General features: G+C 37.2%; 1 protein-coding gene across 9 annotated transcripts in view; it reads right to left on the reverse strand.

Moving 5' to 3' along the window:
* Positions 1–21,515, reverse strand: part of TBC1D1 (TBC1 domain family member 1) — a 101,335-nt gene that overhangs the window by 41,801 nt on the left and 38,019 nt on the right. For all 9 annotated transcript variants that reach the window (XM_064418414.1, XM_064418418.1, XM_064418415.1 and 6 more), the window contains 7 exons: positions 11,786–12,319; positions 8,643–8,732; positions 7,572–7,676; positions 6,836–6,968; positions 5,351–5,442; positions 3,595–3,705; positions 507–635 (listed from right to left, as the gene is read on the reverse strand). In XM_064418414.1, coding sequence (XP_064274484.1) covers positions 507–635; positions 3,595–3,705; positions 5,351–5,442; positions 6,836–6,968; positions 7,572–7,676; positions 8,643–8,732; positions 11,786–12,319 — 1,194 coding nt within the window. The remainder of the gene's footprint in view (positions 1–506; positions 636–3,594; positions 3,706–5,350; positions 5,443–6,835; positions 6,969–7,571; positions 7,677–8,642; positions 8,733–11,785; positions 12,320–21,515) is intronic.

The following is a 21,515-nucleotide window of genomic DNA, read 5'->3' on the forward strand; positions in this document are numbered from 1 at the left end:
TTGCATAGATGCCTTCATGTTCTTAGTGCCATTCTTTACATTCCTCACCTTTAAATAATCTACAGAATTTAAAAGTTCAGCTATCCCACTATTCATCAGTTCTGTGTCACTAATAAACACATCTCATAAGGAATGCTTAGTCAGCTCCATAGTAGTTTCCTTCCACATAAAGAGAAGCAAACAATTATAATTACTGGTTTAATTTTTTAAATCCAAAAGAGAAATAAACCAATTGTTTCTTTTTATAGTCCTCATATTAATCTTCATATTAATTTTTTAAAATGCCTATATACACACTTTCTCATCTTGTAATCAGTTCACTTCATCCAGGGCTTGGTATTCTCTCTTCCAAAGCCCTGCTGTTTCTGTCTTCTAAAATGTACACTCAAATATTTTTGTCACTGTGACTTTAATAACCTTCGGGCTAAGGCCTGGAATGCTAACAAATAAGACTTTTCTATCAAATAAACATTATGTTCAAAGACAATAACCATGAAGATACTTACACGTGATAAAATACTTTCAAAAGATTCTGTAAGAGACCTTTTTGCTTTGTTCTTTAACATGTCTAATCTGAATCTCGAAGCACTGCTGGACACTTCATTTACAGCATTCTCAGCAGGAGGTTGTGAAGCCTGCAAGTGTTTAAAAACAGAAACGCAAAATACTTAACAGCATGGAGAAAATCTCAGTGAATTATTTGAAGACTTCTATAACCTGTACCAATAGTTTTTCCTGGTGTCCTCAGCTTGTCATGCATTTTTTGTTAGTGATACTTGTACTGAAGTTTAACAAACTATCCAAAAATAAGGACAGGAAATCTCTTAGGAAATGAGTTGAGTGAACTAACATGCTTCAGAAGAATTGCCACTTTCATACGGATTTACAGCTCTATTGATAAATTTTCATTTATGCCAATGTAGAATTGTACGAATTCTAAATGTTTAAGTGTAATAGATTAGAGATTTCTTATGGATTCCCTTTTCTTCAACGAAGAAATGAATCAAAATCTCATCATTAACAGAAACTCTCAACTTTCTCCATTATAGTAAAATGTGTCTTTCTAAGGGACAGGAAGACATGTAACAATCTATCTTCTACATATTTCACCAGTAGAAACATTTTCATCTTAAAGCTAACTGCCAGTCGAGAGTTTTGCTTCTTAAATAAATATTTCAGTCCATTTTTAGTGCTGGTGAATACTAATGTAGCAAACAAAAAAACAATACTATGATACAAATATTACCATCCAAACCCAATATCTGCAGTAGAAACCAGAGCTCAGTTTTCAAGGCTGTTTTGGGAGGTTCATCTTGAATCTGACAGGCACCACAGCCCTCTCTACTTGTCCCTAAATTCAGAGATTTGAATGCTTGATCTGTGCAATTGCTACCGGGCAGGTGAATGATATGTTATAACCATCACCAAATTGTCCTGCCCAGATGTAATTTTAAAACATTCTCTTTCCAGTATGACAACTTTACAGGCTCCTGTATTTTCTTTTTAACTTCTGTTCTGGTTATGCCAGGCCAAGGTTAATTTTTGCAGTAGCCAGGAGCGGGCATGGCCAGGAATTGAAGGATATTTTACACCATCTGTCGTTGCTGAAGGTAGGGGTCTCTCTTCAGAGAGAAGGAGCTCCTTCCAGTCAAAAAAAAGTATCAGGAAGGACCATTCCAGTACTGTCTATCATTGGGGGGTGGATTCTGTGTGAATAATTTCTTTTCTTGTACACTCTTGTGACTAGTATTGCTGCTATTACTGCTCATTTTCTTGCCTCATTGCTGTTTCCAGTAAATTGTTCTTATCTCAGCCTATGATCTTTGCCTTTTGTGCCTCCAACTGTACTCTCCATCCCACCACTGTAGGTGCCTGGGTTGGAGAGTCTTGGTGGGGGCACTGAATGTTGAGCACCATTCCTAAACCATGTCACCTTCCCTCATTTTATTCTCCAAGGGTAAATCAGATGCTGCTTGCTATTACATTCTTAAAAAAAAAAACCACTTATTTTAAAGTGTTTTTGTTAAACATGATCCATGTACTAGTATCACATTTCATCTTTTTTCTCCCCTGATTTAAATATATTTTTTTAAAAAGGCAATAAAAAGCATGAAAGTGAATGTGCAGAGCAGAAGGGAACAGGAACATCAGGGTGTCATGGGTTAATGATTGCTGAGACAAATAACAGTATGTGTTCAAAGGTATCTGCTATTACACAGGCCTGGAGATAAATTATCAGAGTAAATATAAAATGTTATGCTGAGACAAATGATAGATTATGGGAAAATCAGTTCCCCTCTTAGAACGCTGGCATCTTTGCAAGTGTTGTATTAACCAATTTGGTTTCAGGAACTGAGCAAAGAGATTGCAGCGGGCCTTATAAATTTTCAAATCATTGAAGACATACTTCATACCTAAAGATTTTATCTTGCTTTGTATATCCCTATTTCCAAGCTGTTTGTGACTGACCATCAGCTAGCATTAAACCAAACAAAAATATTTTAGGTATGATGACAGAGGACCTCAGACAAAGTTTCTTCCTCTTATCCCACAACTGAAATGCTTTTATCTTAAAAGCATAATTCTGGTGAGATGCCCAAGACAATAAATCAGAGAGTGAAATAGGCAATTTTCCTTCTGTTTACTCAGGAAGGTCAATAATTACCTAGTAAGCCATAAAAGGAGAAGAGATTAACAAAGTGAAAATGTAGTAAAGGAAGATTTGCTGCTACTTTCCAAATTTATTCACAGGTCTAATTACTCTCCATATATTTATTCCCTAGTTTATGTCACAAATGGCTGACAGCAATCATCACAGTGGAATTATCAACCAACAGTAGAGGGACAGTCAAGACTTTTAAAAGGGTCTAAATAATTGGAACTGAAAGTTTTCAGTGAATGGATGGAATCCTTTTTTAAATACTGACCACCTTGAGTTGTCCCAAGGTAGCTACTCACAAACCAAGGCATCCAAAACCACCAATCCCTAATCTTAACTGTGCTGTATAAATAGTTAAACAGCACTGATGGAACCTGATAGAGAATAAAAGGTAGCTCATCTCTTTGGACATAGATGAGAGTCTCTGCTGCTGTTTCTGCAGCAATCCTCCTCATCTTAAGGCCACTTCAAATGATTGTTTGCACACAAGAAATAACTTTCAGTCCTGAGTAAATGTAATAGCTTTATCAATGACCAAATCCAATGTGTTGTCATTACTGACTCAACACTGACAGCGAGATGGCAAATGCCACAGATCAGCTGAGAGCAACCACAAATTCACTATACATTCTCTCACATATATTGAATTTTCATTGCAGTGAGAACAAAGAAATGATTTAGTAGTCAGCCCTGTTTGCATCCCTTCTCCTAGGCCTGAAATCAGACTGCACCAGGGACCTCAAAATCAGAGATATCTGTTTTGGCACATGACAACAGTTTATGAACCATAAGCAAACCCAGTATTCACCACTGCTTACACGCTGAAGTTTCAAATTACAAGTGATGCAAATTTGCCTTTGGAAAGATATAAAAATGGAATGGAAAATTTTTTCCTGGCTTCTCCTTACATGAACTAAAATTGAATGTTTACTTACCTGTTTTGCTTCTCCAACATGAACATGGTCCTTCTGTTTTTCTTCATACATGTTTCTCAAAAGAGAGATAACCAGCTCATTCTCTTTTTGTTCATTTCGTGGTCTTAATTTCTGTAATTGAAAACAACACAAGCACAGTAATTATACATCTGTGCAATAGTTTGCAAATGTTTACACTTTTCATTTGTCACTGTAATAAATCATCAATCTAGGAACAAGTTTGGTCTGTTAATGCTACTACTCCAGTCCACCAGAGGACACCAGTGTCCCAGGCAAAACACCAACACAGCCACAAAAACACGACCTCACTTCATACATGACAGAATTTACACTAAGACAGAGGAAAACTGTACAGATATTAAACTGCCACAAGCAAATAAAGGCTTTAACAATATTTTTGCCAATTTTCTTTCGATATAAAGAAAACTGAACCACTGTAGTTTTGAGTTTGTAGCACACACGGAGTACTGTCCTAGAGACAGGATTCACAACACTTCTCCTAGAAATCCTTCACATTGGACATTCAGATTTTGGGAAATGACACAGGATTTTTTTATAAATTAGTGCACAAGGTGAACTTATTTATCTATGTTGCATTTTATTTTGATCTCAATTATTGTAAGAGAATCATTAAATTATTAAATTATTCAGTTAAATCTAATTTATTTTAAATTATTAATAATTTCATTATTAAATAATTTAACTCCAGAAACCTAACTTTTGATAAACATATACTGCCATAAGCCTGTTGATATAATGCAGAGGATACAGTATGAATTAATGCCAAGGTAGCATATTAGAATAATAAAAGTACTACCTAAAAATGCAAATGATGGTAACAATACATGGATCTGCAAGAATGCAACATTCCAGGCTGTCCAACTGAAAAAGTTACCTGAGAAAGATGGGCAGGAGATTTGTACTTTACTCTTAGTTTTACCAAGTTAATGGTTTGCAGTCCAGAAGCAATTAACAGTTTCCTGCGACTACTAGAAAGAAGCTTTTAGTGTTCTGTTGCAGAACACTAAAAGGCAACACTGCTGCTAGCTGCCCTACGCTAAGGCATTACTCAGCTCATGGAATTGGTTCCACAGAGCAACTTCCAAATTTGGTATTGAGTGATAAATTGCCACATGGAAACAGACAAAGAGACTGAAATGACTCAAAAGAGGAAGGAAACATTACTTTTTAAAAATTCTGTCATTTCTTAATCTTCAACAGTGTTTCAATCCCAGTGACATTTCCTACAATGCATATCATCTGTTTTAAATCCAGCTATGCTTTTCTCTGTCCTATAATAGATTTAATTAAGAAGATTGAAAATTTAACTTCTTTAGTTAGTTTGACAAAAATTAAGATATAGGATAAATTTTAGCCAAGAAATTTTCTCATCTGGGAATACTACAGAAATTTGTTTTGGTCCAAGTAATGGTTTGAACGTCCTCACAGCACAAGTTATTGCCTTCACCCATTAAAAATGTGTCCAGTTTTACTCAATGAGAAGGAAACACCTCCATGGAAAGCAAGGAGTATTAGGAGAAGAAAAATTAGTAAAACAGTCATTTTCATCAAAAGATAAGATTTTAACAGCTCTAGAAAAACAAATGAAATTAAAGCACAAGCTGGCTAACAGTCTATTAAGTCTATTAAGTAAAAGAAAAAGAATTATTCACATAAAATGAAAATTACTTTGTTTTACACAGATGTTAGCAAAAAACACCAGCTGCTTTAAAATCTTGTAGGAAACAAAGCTTACCTGAACCTCTTCAAAAACAGAGGCCTGTTCCTGGTTATTTAGTGTGGTTAGATGCTTTTGTAGTTCCAGTTTAGTCTTTGAGGGGTGCAACCCTACCAAGAGGAACAAAAATTAACACATTTTTCAGAATTAATCAGTCACATAAATATGCTGACAATCTAAGTCAAAGCTTGTCAATTATTTGAGCTGGCCCATTCCATGATTTCATAAGAGGGCATTAGGAAGAACTCTAGGTTGATTGAAAGCTACTACTAAACTCATGTCTTTAAAATGAGGGGCACGAACTCTGCAATGAGGAGATTTACTGAGCACAGACCAGGATTATACTCTTAGCTGAAGACTCCATTATCACACAAGACAAAATAAACCCACAATCTACTGCATTTTAGCAAACTGGTTTGTTGGTGTTTTGTGCAGTGCTGCTTGGATATTGTTTATGGTATAAACAGAATTCCCTTTCATTTTCTCCAATTTCTATGCTCTGGAGAAAATGAGTGAATTTATTGCTAGTGAAAGTCTTATTTTGCCTTTTGATGAAAACATTTATTGACAGACTAAAGCAGGCTACCCTCTCACTCAGATCATTTTTTCTGTTCTCATCCTGGATTAAATTCCTTTCCTCTGTTTTCTGTGGAAAAACAGCAAGCCATCAACAGTATTGTGCACTTCAGTTTCTGATCATGGAGTATTGCCTTCAGAAGCAGACAATATGATTAACAACATGGCTTGATTGAAGGTATTAAGGAACACTTGCCTTTAAGAAACTTCCCAAAAATCACAACTAGCTGAAAGCCAAAACAGAGTGAAAGTACTTTTGGAAGTTCTCCAGTTTCATCAAATTAACACTAGGCAGGTTTTAGTCTAACAAGCCACTACCACGTGATCTGCCAAGCTGCTGTTGCCCTTTATTCACCCCAAACATCACTTAAGTGAACAGAATCTAACAGTGAAATTTGCTGAAATGTAAAGAGGTTTTTTATGACTTGAACGTCTGTTCCTGGGCAGCAACTACAATTCTAATTCCTGCATTTCCATGAAGGAGCAGAGAACACCACAAACACACATATTAAAAGCGTACTGTTCAGTTCCTGCTTAGTGATAGCATAATGCCAGTTTCTAAGTGGATTCAACAGGAGAAGGTCATAGCTATTGCAGCATCTATCCTTCAGAGGTTCCTAATCTACAGTCTTCTGCATTTATAGGGCTAAAAGAGCCAAACAAGCTGCAACTTGCTAATGTTTGCACTTGGAAACAGTTTTCAAAAGTTCAACTAAAACACATAAAGGAGCTTACCTCTTGTTAGAAAATTCCTATTACTTTACAGAAAACCTGACACTACAGTCCTCTAAATAAAAGTACCTGGCTCTCAACTTTCGCCCCAAGTCCCAAGCTCTTCTTAAGCATTATTTCCTTAGGATTTTACACACTGTCCACCAATGAAACCGCCAGAAAAAATATTCAACCAGAAAATTCTTTAAACTTCACCTTCTATCTTTTCACAGAGTTTATGCAAACTTTGCATAGGACACCCTTCACAGAGCTGGGACTGTGCCTTGGAACTTTGTTGTACAGCAGCCACGGTAAAAGCCTGTTTCAATGTCATCATGATTTCATCAACCTGAAAAGAACAGCATGCAGAAAAAAAGAATTTCACTCTTCCAATGTTTTCCTCAACACAAACACAACAGTTTCTTAGAATGATACTGCCCCTTGCTTGGAAATGTGCTTATGATTGAAAACCCAAGCTGTTGGTTGCTATGTCAGCTCTGTGCACAAACACACAAGAACAATAAAACTCATCATGAACTCATGTCTCTTCCAGGCCACCCAATTTTATTACTGTGGTGTAATGAAAGACCCTTCCCTCTATCTCAAAGCCCTTTATTGTTTATGATCAAAAGGCTTACTGCAGTTGTGATGCACTGGTCTTACTTAGAGCACAGAACAGGTGCCCTAAGAGAAAACACTCCCCAGAAAGAAGCATAAGGTCTAACTTAGTTTGTGAAATAAAGATTTAGTGGATTTTAAAGAGGATTTTAACTTCTGCCCTCAAAACAAATGGAAAGGTCTCTTGCAGACTGCTACATTAGTTACATTTTTTAAATACTTGTATTTCTGAGTGGAGTAGAATTTGAGGACATTCAGCAAAATACAGAGCATAGAGCAATAGAAGACATTTAGGGCCTAATATTCTATTTGGCTATTCATTTCTTTCACTTACCAGTGCTTCATCTGTACACTGAAACACATAGCAAACAAAGTGGAAGCCTCCATTTTCTGAAGACTCTCTGCAGATGAACCCAAAGTGATCCACATGTCTAATTCCCTAGCAAAGAAACAATAGCAGTGAAACAGTCATACCTACTTTCAATGTTTTGTACCTGTATTTCTTTCAGGAAGAAAAGAACAAAATAGCATTACATATAGGTCACTTATCCCTGTTAGAGCTACATTAAAGATATCTGGCCATTAAAATTCTGTCCTGTTAGAGAACCTAATACTTCATGAATCTTTAATTTCAATTAAGTCAGACATTGTTTTGTTTTTCGTTTTGTTTTTAATGAAGTATAAACGACCCATACAGCAGACTCAGAGATTAATCAATTCTATTAAAAATGTATTTTACTCTGAAATTTTCAGAATATGTGCCTATATGTTCAGTGATGAAAGCTACTATCATCAAATTAAAAAACAAAGTAATTTATGGAAAACAAAACCTGCAAAACAAACCAAAAAAGCAAAAGCACAGAGGAGCAAACTCTGTGGCACAAGAAACAGGGATTAATAGTGAATGAAGAGTCTCTGACATACCCTGCCCACAGTACATCACATATGTTACCTCTGCATGGCAGAGGACTGTCCTCATTTAAACACGTGCAACTTATATTCTTGTAAAGAATATATTTTTAAAGTATTTTTCAGCTAACTCTTCCATATAATTTTTCTCCTTTCATTCTCACTCACTTCTTGAAAAATATGGCTCAGAGATCCCAAGATTTGCACAACCATGAATCATGCTCACTGCAATCTCAAACAAGAGTTTGTTCCTGACCAGTGTGCTCCTTCAAGCTAATATTATTCATCCACTGCACACAGGAATGAGTCCTCATTTCAGAAATCATGCAAAATGATGGTTTTATAAAATTACTGATTAATTAGCAGCTTTTCAATAGCAATCACTGAAACTGCTGTTGAGAGAATCCATGTGGAGTGCAAGGATTACATGAGCATTCACAAGTAAGAGAATATTTAAATAACAAAAAAAGATAAAAAGAATACACTACAATCTTACCTGAGAACAAAAGGATATTTCTTTAAAGCTTTTCTCAATTGCGACTTTTTTTGTGTCAGGACTGATAAGGTAAACTTCAGACTGGCCAATCTAAAAAGAGCAAAATAAATTGCAAGAGGCTAAAAAGTAACATTACACTTTCTTTTGTCCCACTATACAAATGTTTCCTGAATATAGATCTCAATTTTTTTTTCTACCTGTATATTTATATCAATTAGCATATTACTACCAGAAAGAATACTGAAACAACACTGATTTGGCATGGAGAGTTCTGCACATTATGGCACTGAGGTTTAACAAGACAAGAAAATAATGTTTAAACAGATGAGAGCAATATTGTATCACAAGTAACCTACTTTGCACTGAGAGAAATACACTCACACTCCCTTTTCCTATTTTCTGCAGTCTTGGAATGTACCGTAGTCACAGAAGCTACTGAAAGAGACTGCTTTAAAATTTAAATCCAAGTGTGTGCTTCTTCCTAATCTACCTAATACTTTTTGTGAGTTTTATTTATTTATTTATGGCACACATAACATTTAATTGGAAGCATTTAACTCAAAAACTATACAAATGAATTTACTGGAGTATATTTTCTAATGTAATGTAATCTCTAGGCCATTTGTACAGTCAAAAGATGATGCTAAGTATTGCTGGGCAAAAGTAATTTTTATGGTGAAACTATTGCTTTCATTTTTCCAGCTTTTGGTAACATCTTTGTGAGATAGTAACAGAAAAATTTAAATTCCTCATATTTTCTAGCATGTCAGAGACTGCTAAAAACAAATCTCATATCAGATTTTAGGAAGGCAGGTAGAATTTGGATCCACTCACGAGCATGACTTGGAGACACCTGCTTCAATCAGTACCCAATACCAAAAGATGCACACAAAAACAGCAGCACCAATATAACTGTACTTTCTTAAGAAAGTGGACGAATCTTGTGTGGGAATAGATCAAGTCAGACGTGCCACCTCTGTATGTCTAAAAATGGTCCTGTGCATTCACCTTCCACCTCTTCCTTCACTTCAACCAGTCACAATGGTGCTCCCCAGATGCCTGCTGGTTTCCTTGTATTGTCCCTGGGGCTGATCTTGCCTTTGTTCACGGGGCTATTCCTTCCAACACCTACTCCTGATTACTGCTGTCTTCCCCTCCCTGCAGCAAGAGCCTCCTTCTTATTGCTCAGTCCCACATAATTCTTTCACATTTGGCCCCAAGGCAGTAGTGATCATTTGAAGTCAACTAAACAAGGGAAAAAAACTCAAACCAATGAACCTTTTCCCCCTCATCCTCAATATACAGCCAGGAGAAAAACCTCAAAATACCCCCTCCTCCCCCCCTCCAAATCCTAAGAAACTGGGCTAGGAAAGAGGTTCTTCAGGAAGAAGATATGAAAATTAGGACTCTTTGAACCAAGTGAGGAGAGCTGCCAAATAATTAATCTGAATATTTTTCACACGTCATGCATCAACAACCTTTTCTTCAGTCCTGGGCAAAATGTAAGTAACTGAGAATATACCAGCCATTTTTTTTCCCTCTGAATACTAAGCTACTTTTAAGTGTTTCATATGTAGCCACACACACTGATGAAACCCAAGCATGCTGCCTGCATTCCCTGACTCAGAACCTGCTGAACACTGGGGAAAGGTAACCAACAAACTCAGCTCTGCCATCAGCTGCTGCCTGTGGATACTGAAGGCACAAACTAGAGTTACTTCACTTCCTTATATTCAGCTGAATTTAGACTGGCTGAATAGGAAAAGAATACAGCTGTGCATACTAAACAATATTTTCCCAGGCAGAAAGCAACCCAAGACACAAAGCCAGATCAGCAAAGCCTCACAATTCAGAAATGTGGCCGCCAGCAGGTGACTGACATTCTATTCAGACTGAAGCTGCAGGTGTCTTTGAGACACCTCATATATTGCATATATTTAATATAAATATATTTTAATACATTTGCATATATTTAATATAAATGAAAAATGCACTCACTGGAGTAAGATGATTTGGACCTACCCAGCCCAACTATAAGCTCTCTATTTTTAAAATACGTACCATGAATCAATAACAGAGTCATGATTTATTTAAAATTAGTCATTATTATTACAAAGGGTACCTATATTCTTTATGTGAAATACATGCTCAGGAGACGAAGATGAACATGGCTTTCTTTTTACTAGGGAAGAAACATCTCTCCACCTTCTTGCACTCACTGTCACAACCTGTCACCACCAAACAGAAGCTTTAATTCAGGTATAGCTGACTACAACGTTTTCTGCATGCTACTTTTTACAGATATAATACAGTGGAAATCCTCCTTAAGGATTCTCCTTCCCTGCTTTAAAAAACCTGCTATAATTGCACACACTCCACTCTATTACTGGCCTTAGGAATGCCCAGCTCAACAGCAGGTGATGGATCCAAGATGACCTTAGGAGAGTCAGTCTTTGCAGTACCAGCTCCAGGTTTGTATCATGCTCAGAAGATACAAGCTAAGTAAAATATGTTTATCATGAGGCTTGTAAAGAGGAACAAATACCACACTGCCTGCTTGCTTCTCAGTTCTTAGAAAATAGTTTTGCTGCTCACCTATCAAGGCAAGGGCATTGCTAGACACACCAAAGCAGGGCAGGAGTGGAAGCACGTGTAGAGTAGCGTAGGAAGCTATTACACTACTGCTACACCATTCCACAAATATGCTGGCAGCAGGAGCATCTCCATCAATTCAACTGCTTATTATGGGACAAAGTCTACTAGCTCTCAGTCAATGTTTGGTCCTTCTGCTCTAGTTACAGATAATTTGTTCCCCTGGAAATTTATTTCTGCTATTACTAGCTAATGTAAGTGTCCATACCATTCTGCAATTTTACAACTACCTACTAACTTGCAGTAACTTTGCAAAAGATTTCTTCAGAAGCCCAAGGTTTCAGGCAGTACTGTTTTAAACTATTTAATATAAACTTATTTAGAATATGTAAACCAATTTGCACTAACAGGCAAGTTTAAGTTAAGCTTTGGTAATTGCAATTAAGTTATCAAAGAAGTAACTGCCATCTGTCAGAACATCTGCTTTGGTGTCTGCCACTCCAAACTCCAAGATGTGAAAATGCCACCAGAAGCTGCAAATCTTGCTTTACCGTAAACAACATAGTCCGGTTTTCTGCAATGTCAGTTGGCTGCACAACACTGTGCCCATAGATGAGCTGACTTTTTAGGTTCAGTGAAATTGCATCTTCTTCAAATGACCTGACAAAGCTGTTACTCCTAAGGCTTCCCTCTTGGAAATCCTTCTTAAAAGCAAAGGAACGAAGTCCAGGTTGAGAAAAAGATTTCCTAATTGGCCTTTTTTCCTCCTCTTCATTGACCAAGGGCTGGAACACAGACCGTAATTTGCTGCTGAAAGAGAAACCTCCAAAGTTATTGGCAGTTTCATGTTGTTGGGATGATGAGCTGAAATCTGAATTTTTTGTACAGCTTGCACGATTGAATTTCTCAATGCATTCATCTATGAGTGCTGGAGGTGCATTTTTATGTGCTACTGTCACCCGTCCACAGAAGAGCACCTCAAACTTTTTGGCAAAAGGGTCTTCAACATCTGAGAGATTATTCTGAAACTCTTCCTGACGGGCAATTTTTCCAGCTTGTCGAATAGAGCTTATAATCTCAGGCACCTACAAGAGGGGGGAAAAAATATATATTAGCATCTGGTATTTTATGACAAACAAATTGCAAAATTAAGAGGCTCTCTGTTGCAATTCTCCTGGAAGGATACTTTGATTCAGTTTCAAAAATAAAAGACCAGTTGAAGTGATCTTGCATTTATTCAAGAGATACATTATAGCAGTTAAACACAGAGAAGGAATTTCTCATTTGTCTCCTTGCCAGGAGTTCACCATCATCAACACTTTGTCAAAAGAACTTTGTCCCTTGTAATGCTCTTCATCTTCAGTAAAACTTTTGCCACTGAAGCAACCTTTATAACATGACAAATTCCAAATAAAAATGAAAGATAGAAGTACTTCAAAAAGCACACAAGAAGACATGGACTAATTAATTGGTAAAGTTATTTAATCTATTATTTTTCACTCCCCTCTCTTACTCAAACACTCATGTCACATAGGTTAATGACTTTTGCAAATTTGCTTTTCCCTTCATAATAGCGTATTACATTGTTATGGCAGTTTGGTGGTTTTTTTAAAAAATGTAAGTAGCTGCATTTTTTAATAACTATATTAATTATGTTACATGTTCATTTTTATGCTACTGTCCTAGATGACACTCTTAAATAATATTACCTCATATACAGTGTTACATGCAGGGCATCTGTATGAGACAGCAGTCTGCTAGAGATCACAGATGCTGTAATCAGAACCCAAACTGCCATGTGACACATTCTGAGGGACAGTAAACGGTCTCAGTTGCTGATATGGTTAGATGGTAGTGATAGGCATATGCTCTCTGCTAAGCTGCTGCGAGGCCAATGCTTGGTTACGTCACATTGCTTTGACTGACCTAGGAGATTAAGGTTCTTCTGCAGTCTGTGCTGCTGCTGCGGTAATGAAAAATGTGAGGCCATCATCTATGATTACAGCTGCTAATTCTGCCAGTTTTATTTACCAAACTTACTTTGAGAAAAATCCATGCAAAGAGCGCTAATTTCCTGACAAAACAGATTTCCCCTGTCAAGCATCAACTGGAACTCGCTTTACTTACAAGTATTTGGTTGCAGATAGTACAGAAAGAAGCCTGGGACCAGCAGCCTAGAAGAACAACCTCCCCTACGAGAAAAGGCATCCCTAAACCTAGAGAATATTTTTGAGACCTGGCCTCTGGTTTTTTTTCAGACATTTTTACAGCTATTTATTGCTTAATCATAATGCAGTAATGTGCATAAAGTAACTGAGGAAACAGCAAAGGACTTTGAGGGGAAAAAAAATCTGAACCATGAAAATGGAATGAATATTCTGGATGCTCACAAAGACCTCAACAGGATTCCTTTTATAGACAAGGAAACAAAGATAAAGATATGGATAGGTAGGCAGACAGGCAGATAGATAGATAGTTAGATAGAGGATTTAAAACAGTAAGTAACACAAGTAACACATTACAAAACAGGAACTGAGGAAGCATTACTTCACCCTTCAGCACAAGGCATGAGTCATCAGCTAATCATTCAGCAAAGATAATAGGGAAGAATGGGTAAGAAAAGCAGGGTCAGGAATTTTTAAGTCCATTCTCTGATATGTCACAAACCAGTCAGAAAGCCTTGGGCTCAGGCAGCTTTGTGCCGAACTTCTTTATCATATGCAACAAGAACATCAAGGGTATAACAAATCTTTAGTACCTCAAACAATATGTATTTGCTCTACAGTGAGTTTAAGGTCCACATCAGTTTTATTTACTCAACACTCCTTCAGAGAAACAATTCTGAGTGGCATAACATATCAGACTTACAATAAAACACAAAGCTTCATTCTACCCACATTTGAAGGTGCAACTGCTTTAGCAATTTTTAATAAACATGTTTTACTCCTGTGGGAGTGCCTGGACTCACCAGCCATAGGCAATTTTACTACTGAGCTGCCCAGGATACATGCAGAGACCAGCAATCTCACCTCCACTTTTGCTGAGGCTGCAGAGGCAGGAGGAAAGGACTGAGGCATTTTCTGAACTCTGCTTACTTTGGTAAAGCCAACATTAGCTCTCAAAAGAGGACCACTACCTCAACCACAGTTAAGCTCCCCCTGATGTGTAAGCTACACACACATCAATGACTTTAAGGACAGTTTCCAGCAGTGCAGGTGCTGCAAGGGTTACTGCTGAGCTAAAGCCCTGACAAGGCATTAGGGATCCAGCATATCTATGCACTTACTGAATTTAATTTCGTCAATGTTTTTTGTTAACAAACACCTTGGACATTGACAAAATAGCTATTCAACCGTGGCTATACTTTATATAGAGACAGTGCTTAGGGAAAGACACTACATCACACAGAGGGACTTTGCAGTAGTTAATATACTTTGTGTCTAAGGAGACCAAGCAGGCCTGTTGATGAAAAATGAAGGGGAGTATTTATTTATTTATTTTCACACATGCTAGGGCTTGAATCATGTCATTGATAAGTAACAGCTGGCTTCCGTGCTACACTTACTAAAAAACACAGACTCTTCTGTTCTCACTTACAGACCTAAAAAATTTTCAGCCTGCTAATAAAATTTTATTACTTATGATTAGGCAATTGATGTAGTAGCAGCAGAAGCAGCAGATCATCACCTCACTTTCCTGTGATGCTTATGTACATTAAACATTTATCTATTTTCATTAACAAAGACAAGATCCATGATGAATGAAAAAAAAAAAATCCAAATACTTATTTCCCTGGAACTGCTCTTTGCCTGATCAAGATTTGTGCTATTTTTATCTACCTGCACCACTCCAGACTTTTCATGCAAGTATGGAAAATGAACAATCCACTTGCCCTCTGTATCATCTGACATTGGCTCTCCAAGCAAACAAACTGGGATGCTTAGTAAACAAAGATGAAGTAAACAGTAGTTAAAAATAAATATATTATAATGATTTCAGGTTATTAGAAGATGTAGGCTCTATCTTTTATTTGGCAAATGTTTATTAACCACAGCTGGAACATTTCCAGATTAAGCAGCATGCCACTGGGTGATCAGTAACCACATCTCTTGCAAACCTCCAAAAATTAATTAGGATGTAAACATAATCAGGTTTTATGGCTCTTCAATTTGTATCAGAAAGCAGCAAGGATGAAGTTGCTCCTGAATTAAATTAATGTTGCTTGGAGTCTTTTAAAGGTTGTGGGCTCTTTCTGAACACAAGAATTAGATACACAATATGTTTACACAAGATATAATATATATACATACAAGATATATACACAAGATATTTATCTTTTTTGTTTAATTAGAAAGGTAATTTAATTACAAGCTGGCACAGGTTGCCCAGAGAGATTGCAGAGTCTCTATCCTTGTGGATATGCAAACTCTGACTGGACATGAGCTGAGCAGCCTGCTTTAGGTGAGCCTGCTTTGAGCAGGGGGCTGAACTAGATGACCTCCTGAGGGGCCACCCTGTGTCACCCTGGGGATTTAGATACCAACTGCTTTTATACATACCTATACATACCTAATTGTGCCTTCTAATCTGAACTTGCTAAAACAGTGGGGAAAGACTGTTGCACACAGGATTTCTTCCTGCCATGCAAATCCTCTTTTCTAGCATACTTCTATTCTTAAGTGTTTTCTGACTTGTTTCTTAATACAACTATATAATTAGTGGATAAAGATTATTTCTGTAATCAGAAAAACCACTGCTACTGACCTAAAATTATTTCCCTAAACCCACAAAACTATGTACAGAACATCAGTGTAAACAACAATGAACCTTTACCAAACACAGAGCATTACCTTCTTATCACTTCATGCCAAATAAGCCTGCTGAACAGAAGACACAAATGAAATGTGCTAGGGAAAATGTTTTAGAATGTCTGAATTAGATACAGAAAAAGATCACATATCTATAACCATTAAAAATAACACTGGACTTGTGGGTTTTTTTAAAATGGACCACATTATTTCTGCTATAATGAGAATGTTTACTTTGCAGAGACAAAGCAGGGAACTGAAATGCTGAGTATTCTTGTGATGTGGCTTGTGGGTATTCGAGCAAATTACAAACCAACACCTAGGACTTCCTAACGCATGCTACTCAGTTACAAGACAAATAGCTACAGCTTCTATGCCATGCACCAAATAATGACAAAATGGAGTAATTTTTAAGCATGCATGGGTTTGCTGCATCTGAAGAACAAAGAACAGCTCTTTCCCCTCACATAAATTGCAATTGCATCTTTAGCCCTCGAAACTGGCAGTCACCCAGAAAGTTTACATACAAGCATGTAAGAGGTCAAGGTCTTTATCCTGTCAGTAGATGCAAGAAAGAGTTAGAAACGATTTCAATGAAAACAGCCCAGTAACAGCTGAATGCAACAGCTGACTTTTGCTAAGTAAGACCAGATTGAAAAAAAAAAAAAATATTAGTTTATTTTATACATAGTAGCTAAAAAAGCAAAATGTGCCACAGAAAAAGAACTGCTAACACATCAGCTGGGAGGACTAGGTGAAAAAAGAAAAAAGTGGGATAATTTATTACTCTAGATGCTATACAATGATTATACCTACAGCACAAATCCACCTGTTTACACCTACCAGTCTCTGCATAAGGCTCAAGCACTGGCTTAATGATTTCAAGGACATAGGGGTTTTTGTTTAACCTACGGCAGACCTCCTAAGCTGACAGGAACTGGTCTTATGCAACAGTCCTGAAATTGCTGGAGACTGAAAAACATTAGGGTCAGATTCTTAAGCTGAACCTCAGAAGGTCTCACACCACCCCAGCTAGAACAAAGCCTTGAAAATCTTTCACAAAACTCTTGAAACAAGTAGATGTTTTGCTTAAATTTTGCTAGCTTACTCAAGCAAGAGAACATCAGAATTATTTTTAAGTGCTTTTACTTGCTTTTTTTTCCTGCTCAATAGAGCAGGCTCAATAAAATATGTCAAGAAATCTAATACTGTTTGCTGTTAGTATCTTTCCTTCTAGATTTTATGAGAGAGTACTGCTACAGAAAAGATAGGATACACAGCTATTTAACTGTGGGAGAAGCTATCTAGTTGTATCAGGACAATGACAGCAATATTTTGGTCATCTGTAAGTTATTTACAATCATGGAATATTTGTAAAAGTAGTAGAATGAAGAAATGAAAATAATTTTTAAACATATACAACACAGATAAAAGGTAATACAGCACAGTATTTACTTGCATTTTTTTAAAAGACTGCATAAAAGTTTTTATTTCATTAGTTTGATATGTAATAAAAAGCAACTGGTCTGTTTTCAGTACACTGGTGGCAAAATAGCTGTCCAGAAATGAGTGCAGATCAGTATTTCCTGTCCTTACCATTTTAACCCACAGTAGTGGTCAATGGACTTCTCAAACACTTTTCTCCACTCACAGGATTTAAAGTTTGGCATTTTTAAACCAAAAGCATTTTAATTAACATAGTTTACAAATATTCTTCTTCTTTTAAATTGAGATACTGCACAATTTCTCCTTCCAAAATCACAGAATGACTTAATTTGGAAGTGACCTCTGATGGTGCAGTTTCCCACATTAAGCAAGACAAACTTCCAAGTCAGATACAACTTCAAACTTTAATGAGATGCTGGGGGTCACATACAGCTAAGTTCCACATAGGAATAGCAAGACAAAATTATCTTACTCTCTGTCATTAGCAGAAATTCAAGGTGGAAAAGATCTATAAACTTTGCAGTTCATCTCTATTTAAGTGAAAGGTTTTTCATATTCAGGTCTTATCTCAAGTGTCTTCACAGAGCTTTTTCTTCTACTGTATCTTGCTTAGAGACTGGTCTATAGTCTCCTACACCTCCCTGACTTTTTCCAGTCTTTAACTTCAATTCTTGTTGTAAAACATTTTTACCCATTGACTCTTAATAAACAGTTTTTATTTGATTTTTATTCCTCCCACAAATCACTTTCAAACCCAGATTTAATTCGGGGAACAACGAAGTTCACAGCTCTTCCAGTCCCTGGCTGATGACTGTCCTCGCAAGGTCCTGTTAGTTATTCTGTGCATAGCAAATGAACTAAAGAGACATTCTTACCAACAGCTCCCTAAGTACTTCAGATTCGCAGATGCACAGAGAGACAAGTCACCTTTACTCCATGACTTCACTTCTCAACACATGTGAACCAAAATTTTGCTGCTGTATTCTCACTGCTCATAACACAGCTACAAACTGTGCCACTCTGAGCAGCTTCACCAGTTGGTCTAGAACATTTCTCTCTACGGCACATAAGATGCACTGGGTGTCTCACTTAACCAGGGAACTCATGAATGTCCTTTGAAAAGGAGAACAAGTTGGAGCACAACCAGAGGGCTGGGAGGGGAGGCAGGGTAACAGCAGCAGGACTAACCACAGTGCAGGGATGCTGCTTAGGAAGGGCTGTGAAACCTACAAAAGCAAAACAGAGGTGTTGTTTCAGCCTTAATAAGGGAGAGCTCAGCAGCTGAATATCACCGTGGGCCCATGAAAGGAAGAACAGTCACACAGGTTTACTTGTGGGCATGGTTTCCTTAGTAAGGTTTGAATGGGCATTGTACAGAGAAAGGGATAAGTGAGAGTGATCAGGTTAAGACTCAAATTTTGTAGGGATGCTTAAAAAAGCTTATGAATCTGCACTAAAATTCAAAGGATATCCTGTGTGGGGCAGAAGAGAGTTCTCTGTTTAAATCTAGTTCTTTTTTACCTGGATGAGTGGATGAATGCCATTAGCGTTGTCTGAGATGACTGACACAGTAAGCTGAAGAGTAGAGCTCCATATAGCCAACACGTACTCTTTACTGTTTACACATTATCATGAAGAGCTGTAAAGGGGACTAGACTTTCCACACACATCAAGTGCTAGCTCCAGAAGATTGTGAAAGTACTGCAGATTGATGTCATCAGTACTGTATGCCACTTTCACAGTATTGCATTCCTTTTAATATGACAGGCAAATCTCAGCTTGAGAACATTCCTCATGATTCCTCAGCCAGACAGAAAAGAGTACACTTTTTCCAAAATCACGTGAGTTTGAGAGCTCTCCATGTAATTTAAAGAGGCACAAAGAGGTTCTCTTTACTTTTGGAAAAAAAAACAAAACCAAAAAACAAAACAAACCCAAACCCGTATTTGCAGAATCTGTTCATGGAGTGTTGTAAACAAGCTCAGAAATAGAACTTAAGTGTAGTCAGTACTCTAATGAAGTTGGACTTCTGTTTTGTGATGGTGCTTTCTATCCAAGAGAGGTACATCATGTTACTGATACACTTAAAGGGTTTCTTACACATGCTTTTCATACATACCTTCTTTGAAGCCTGAAATACAAAAAAAGCTGGCTACTCGCCATAAATAAAACTCCATGTCCTAGATTGCTTCTTACTTTCAGATCCTTCTTCACGAAAATGCATGACCCAAAAGCAAACTGCAGTTGGCAAAGTCCCAGTGTGTGTTTAGAATACCTCCAAATGCAACAGCACCTGAATGGTTCTGAAGGGGCTATTCCGATGAATTGTGCTTTTGGGAAGAATACAGGTATACTCTGCCATATACCTGTTGTGCTTATTACATAGTCTTCACTAATTCATGTTTGCCCAGTCCTTTCTGGGCAAATATGAATTAGTCCTTACAATAAAACTAATTTCTTTTCATCCTGCACAGCTTTATCTGCTCCTCCATTCAGTACCATAAACTTTACTGGAACAACTGTGGAATAAATGAAAAGATATTTGAAATAAGGAATTAACATCTTCAGATGTATTTTCTCCATATTTTGTTTCAAAGGTTTCTTTTCACACAATTTCACAAATGAAGACAGCATTTCTAGTCTAGTTGCTGGTCATACCTACAGGGTTCCTGGCTCACATTTTACAAGGTGAGTACTGAACAACGAGGCAATACCTGTTGTAAAGCAATACCTAGAAATATCTGTGTTCATTCATTATCAACAGAGATGAAATCCTTTTTTTTGGGAAAGGTGCAAGATGGAACTGCAAGCAGCTCCCTTCATAGGGCTGAGACAGGCTTGTGACTTTGCCGGAGGCCATGGGGTAAGAAACGGAAGAAAGCCTATTCTTAAATAGCTATAAATGGAAAAAGACAGCAATGGCATTTCAAAGCTTTCAGGACAAAGTTCTTTTCTGTTTTGATTTTTTTTTTTGAGGCAGGGTGGAGAATTTGTCTTTTGTAACTGAAAGGCAATATCAGGACTTAAAACAGGAAATTAGGTGGTAACTTTTTAAAAAATATATTATTAATCAGATTAAATTTCATTTGTACAATAGCATACAGGCTCTCTCCTAGTATCCTTTCCTCCTGGGCTTCTGGCAGTTATCAAAAATGGTACACCTGGCAAAATAGGGGTTAACAAAACAGACAGAAGTGAATATAATTTCTTTACAAACTAAAAAAAAGCCTGAAATTCTTCTGTCCTTCTCATAAATATCCAAGTCCAATCAAGAAAGGAAGAAAACTCCATGTGTATCTTCACTACAACAAAGGTTATTTCTGATATAACCTTTTTGACAGCTGACCCAAATGTGTGTCAAAATCTCTCCCCTCAAAATTTATTTTGATGTTTTCACAAGGGAAGGTAGTGGGGGAAGTCAACCTATGTATGTTTTTGGTTGACATGATGTGTAAGTTTTATCTGCAGCAGAGTAAAACACCATCTCTCAGAACAGAGTTGACAGACTTCCAAAGGAAACAGCCAGCCACACAGCCTTTCTTCCTAGGGCTGCTGGTGGGCGGCACAGTGACAGATGATGTTTTTAATTGGAACAATTTTACTTGAATGTTAAACTTACAAAGGCCCCAGGGGAACTGGAGCGAAGAAGCTGATCAGCTTTTTCCAGCATTCTGCCTGATTGGTACAAAATTCTGATTTGCTTGTGGATGAGCACATTTGTTGCTTTGTCATATAGTAACAGATTTCAGCTGCCGCAGGTCAACTCCCCGGAGAGCAGGATGGGAAAGTAATAACTAAACATCCCATGAAAACTACTCGGACTTTCACTTAAAAGAGCAGTTAGTTCACCAGTTTCCATCCTTCTCTGCTGACACAGAAAAAACCCAGAAGAAAAAATTGCTGATGGAATAATAACAAACTACAATAAATAATTTTTATATTATTCCACATTTCATAAACAAAACCACATGAGCTGCATGAACTGTTTGCATACAAAAAATATGCTTTAGTCTAAAATGGTCAGCCC

The sequence above is a fragment of the Passer domesticus genome, chromosome 4, assembly GCF_036417665.1.
Source record: "Passer domesticus isolate bPasDom1 chromosome 4, bPasDom1.hap1, whole genome shotgun sequence".
Classification (NCBI taxonomy): Eukaryota; Metazoa; Chordata; class Aves; order Passeriformes; family Passeridae; genus Passer; species Passer domesticus.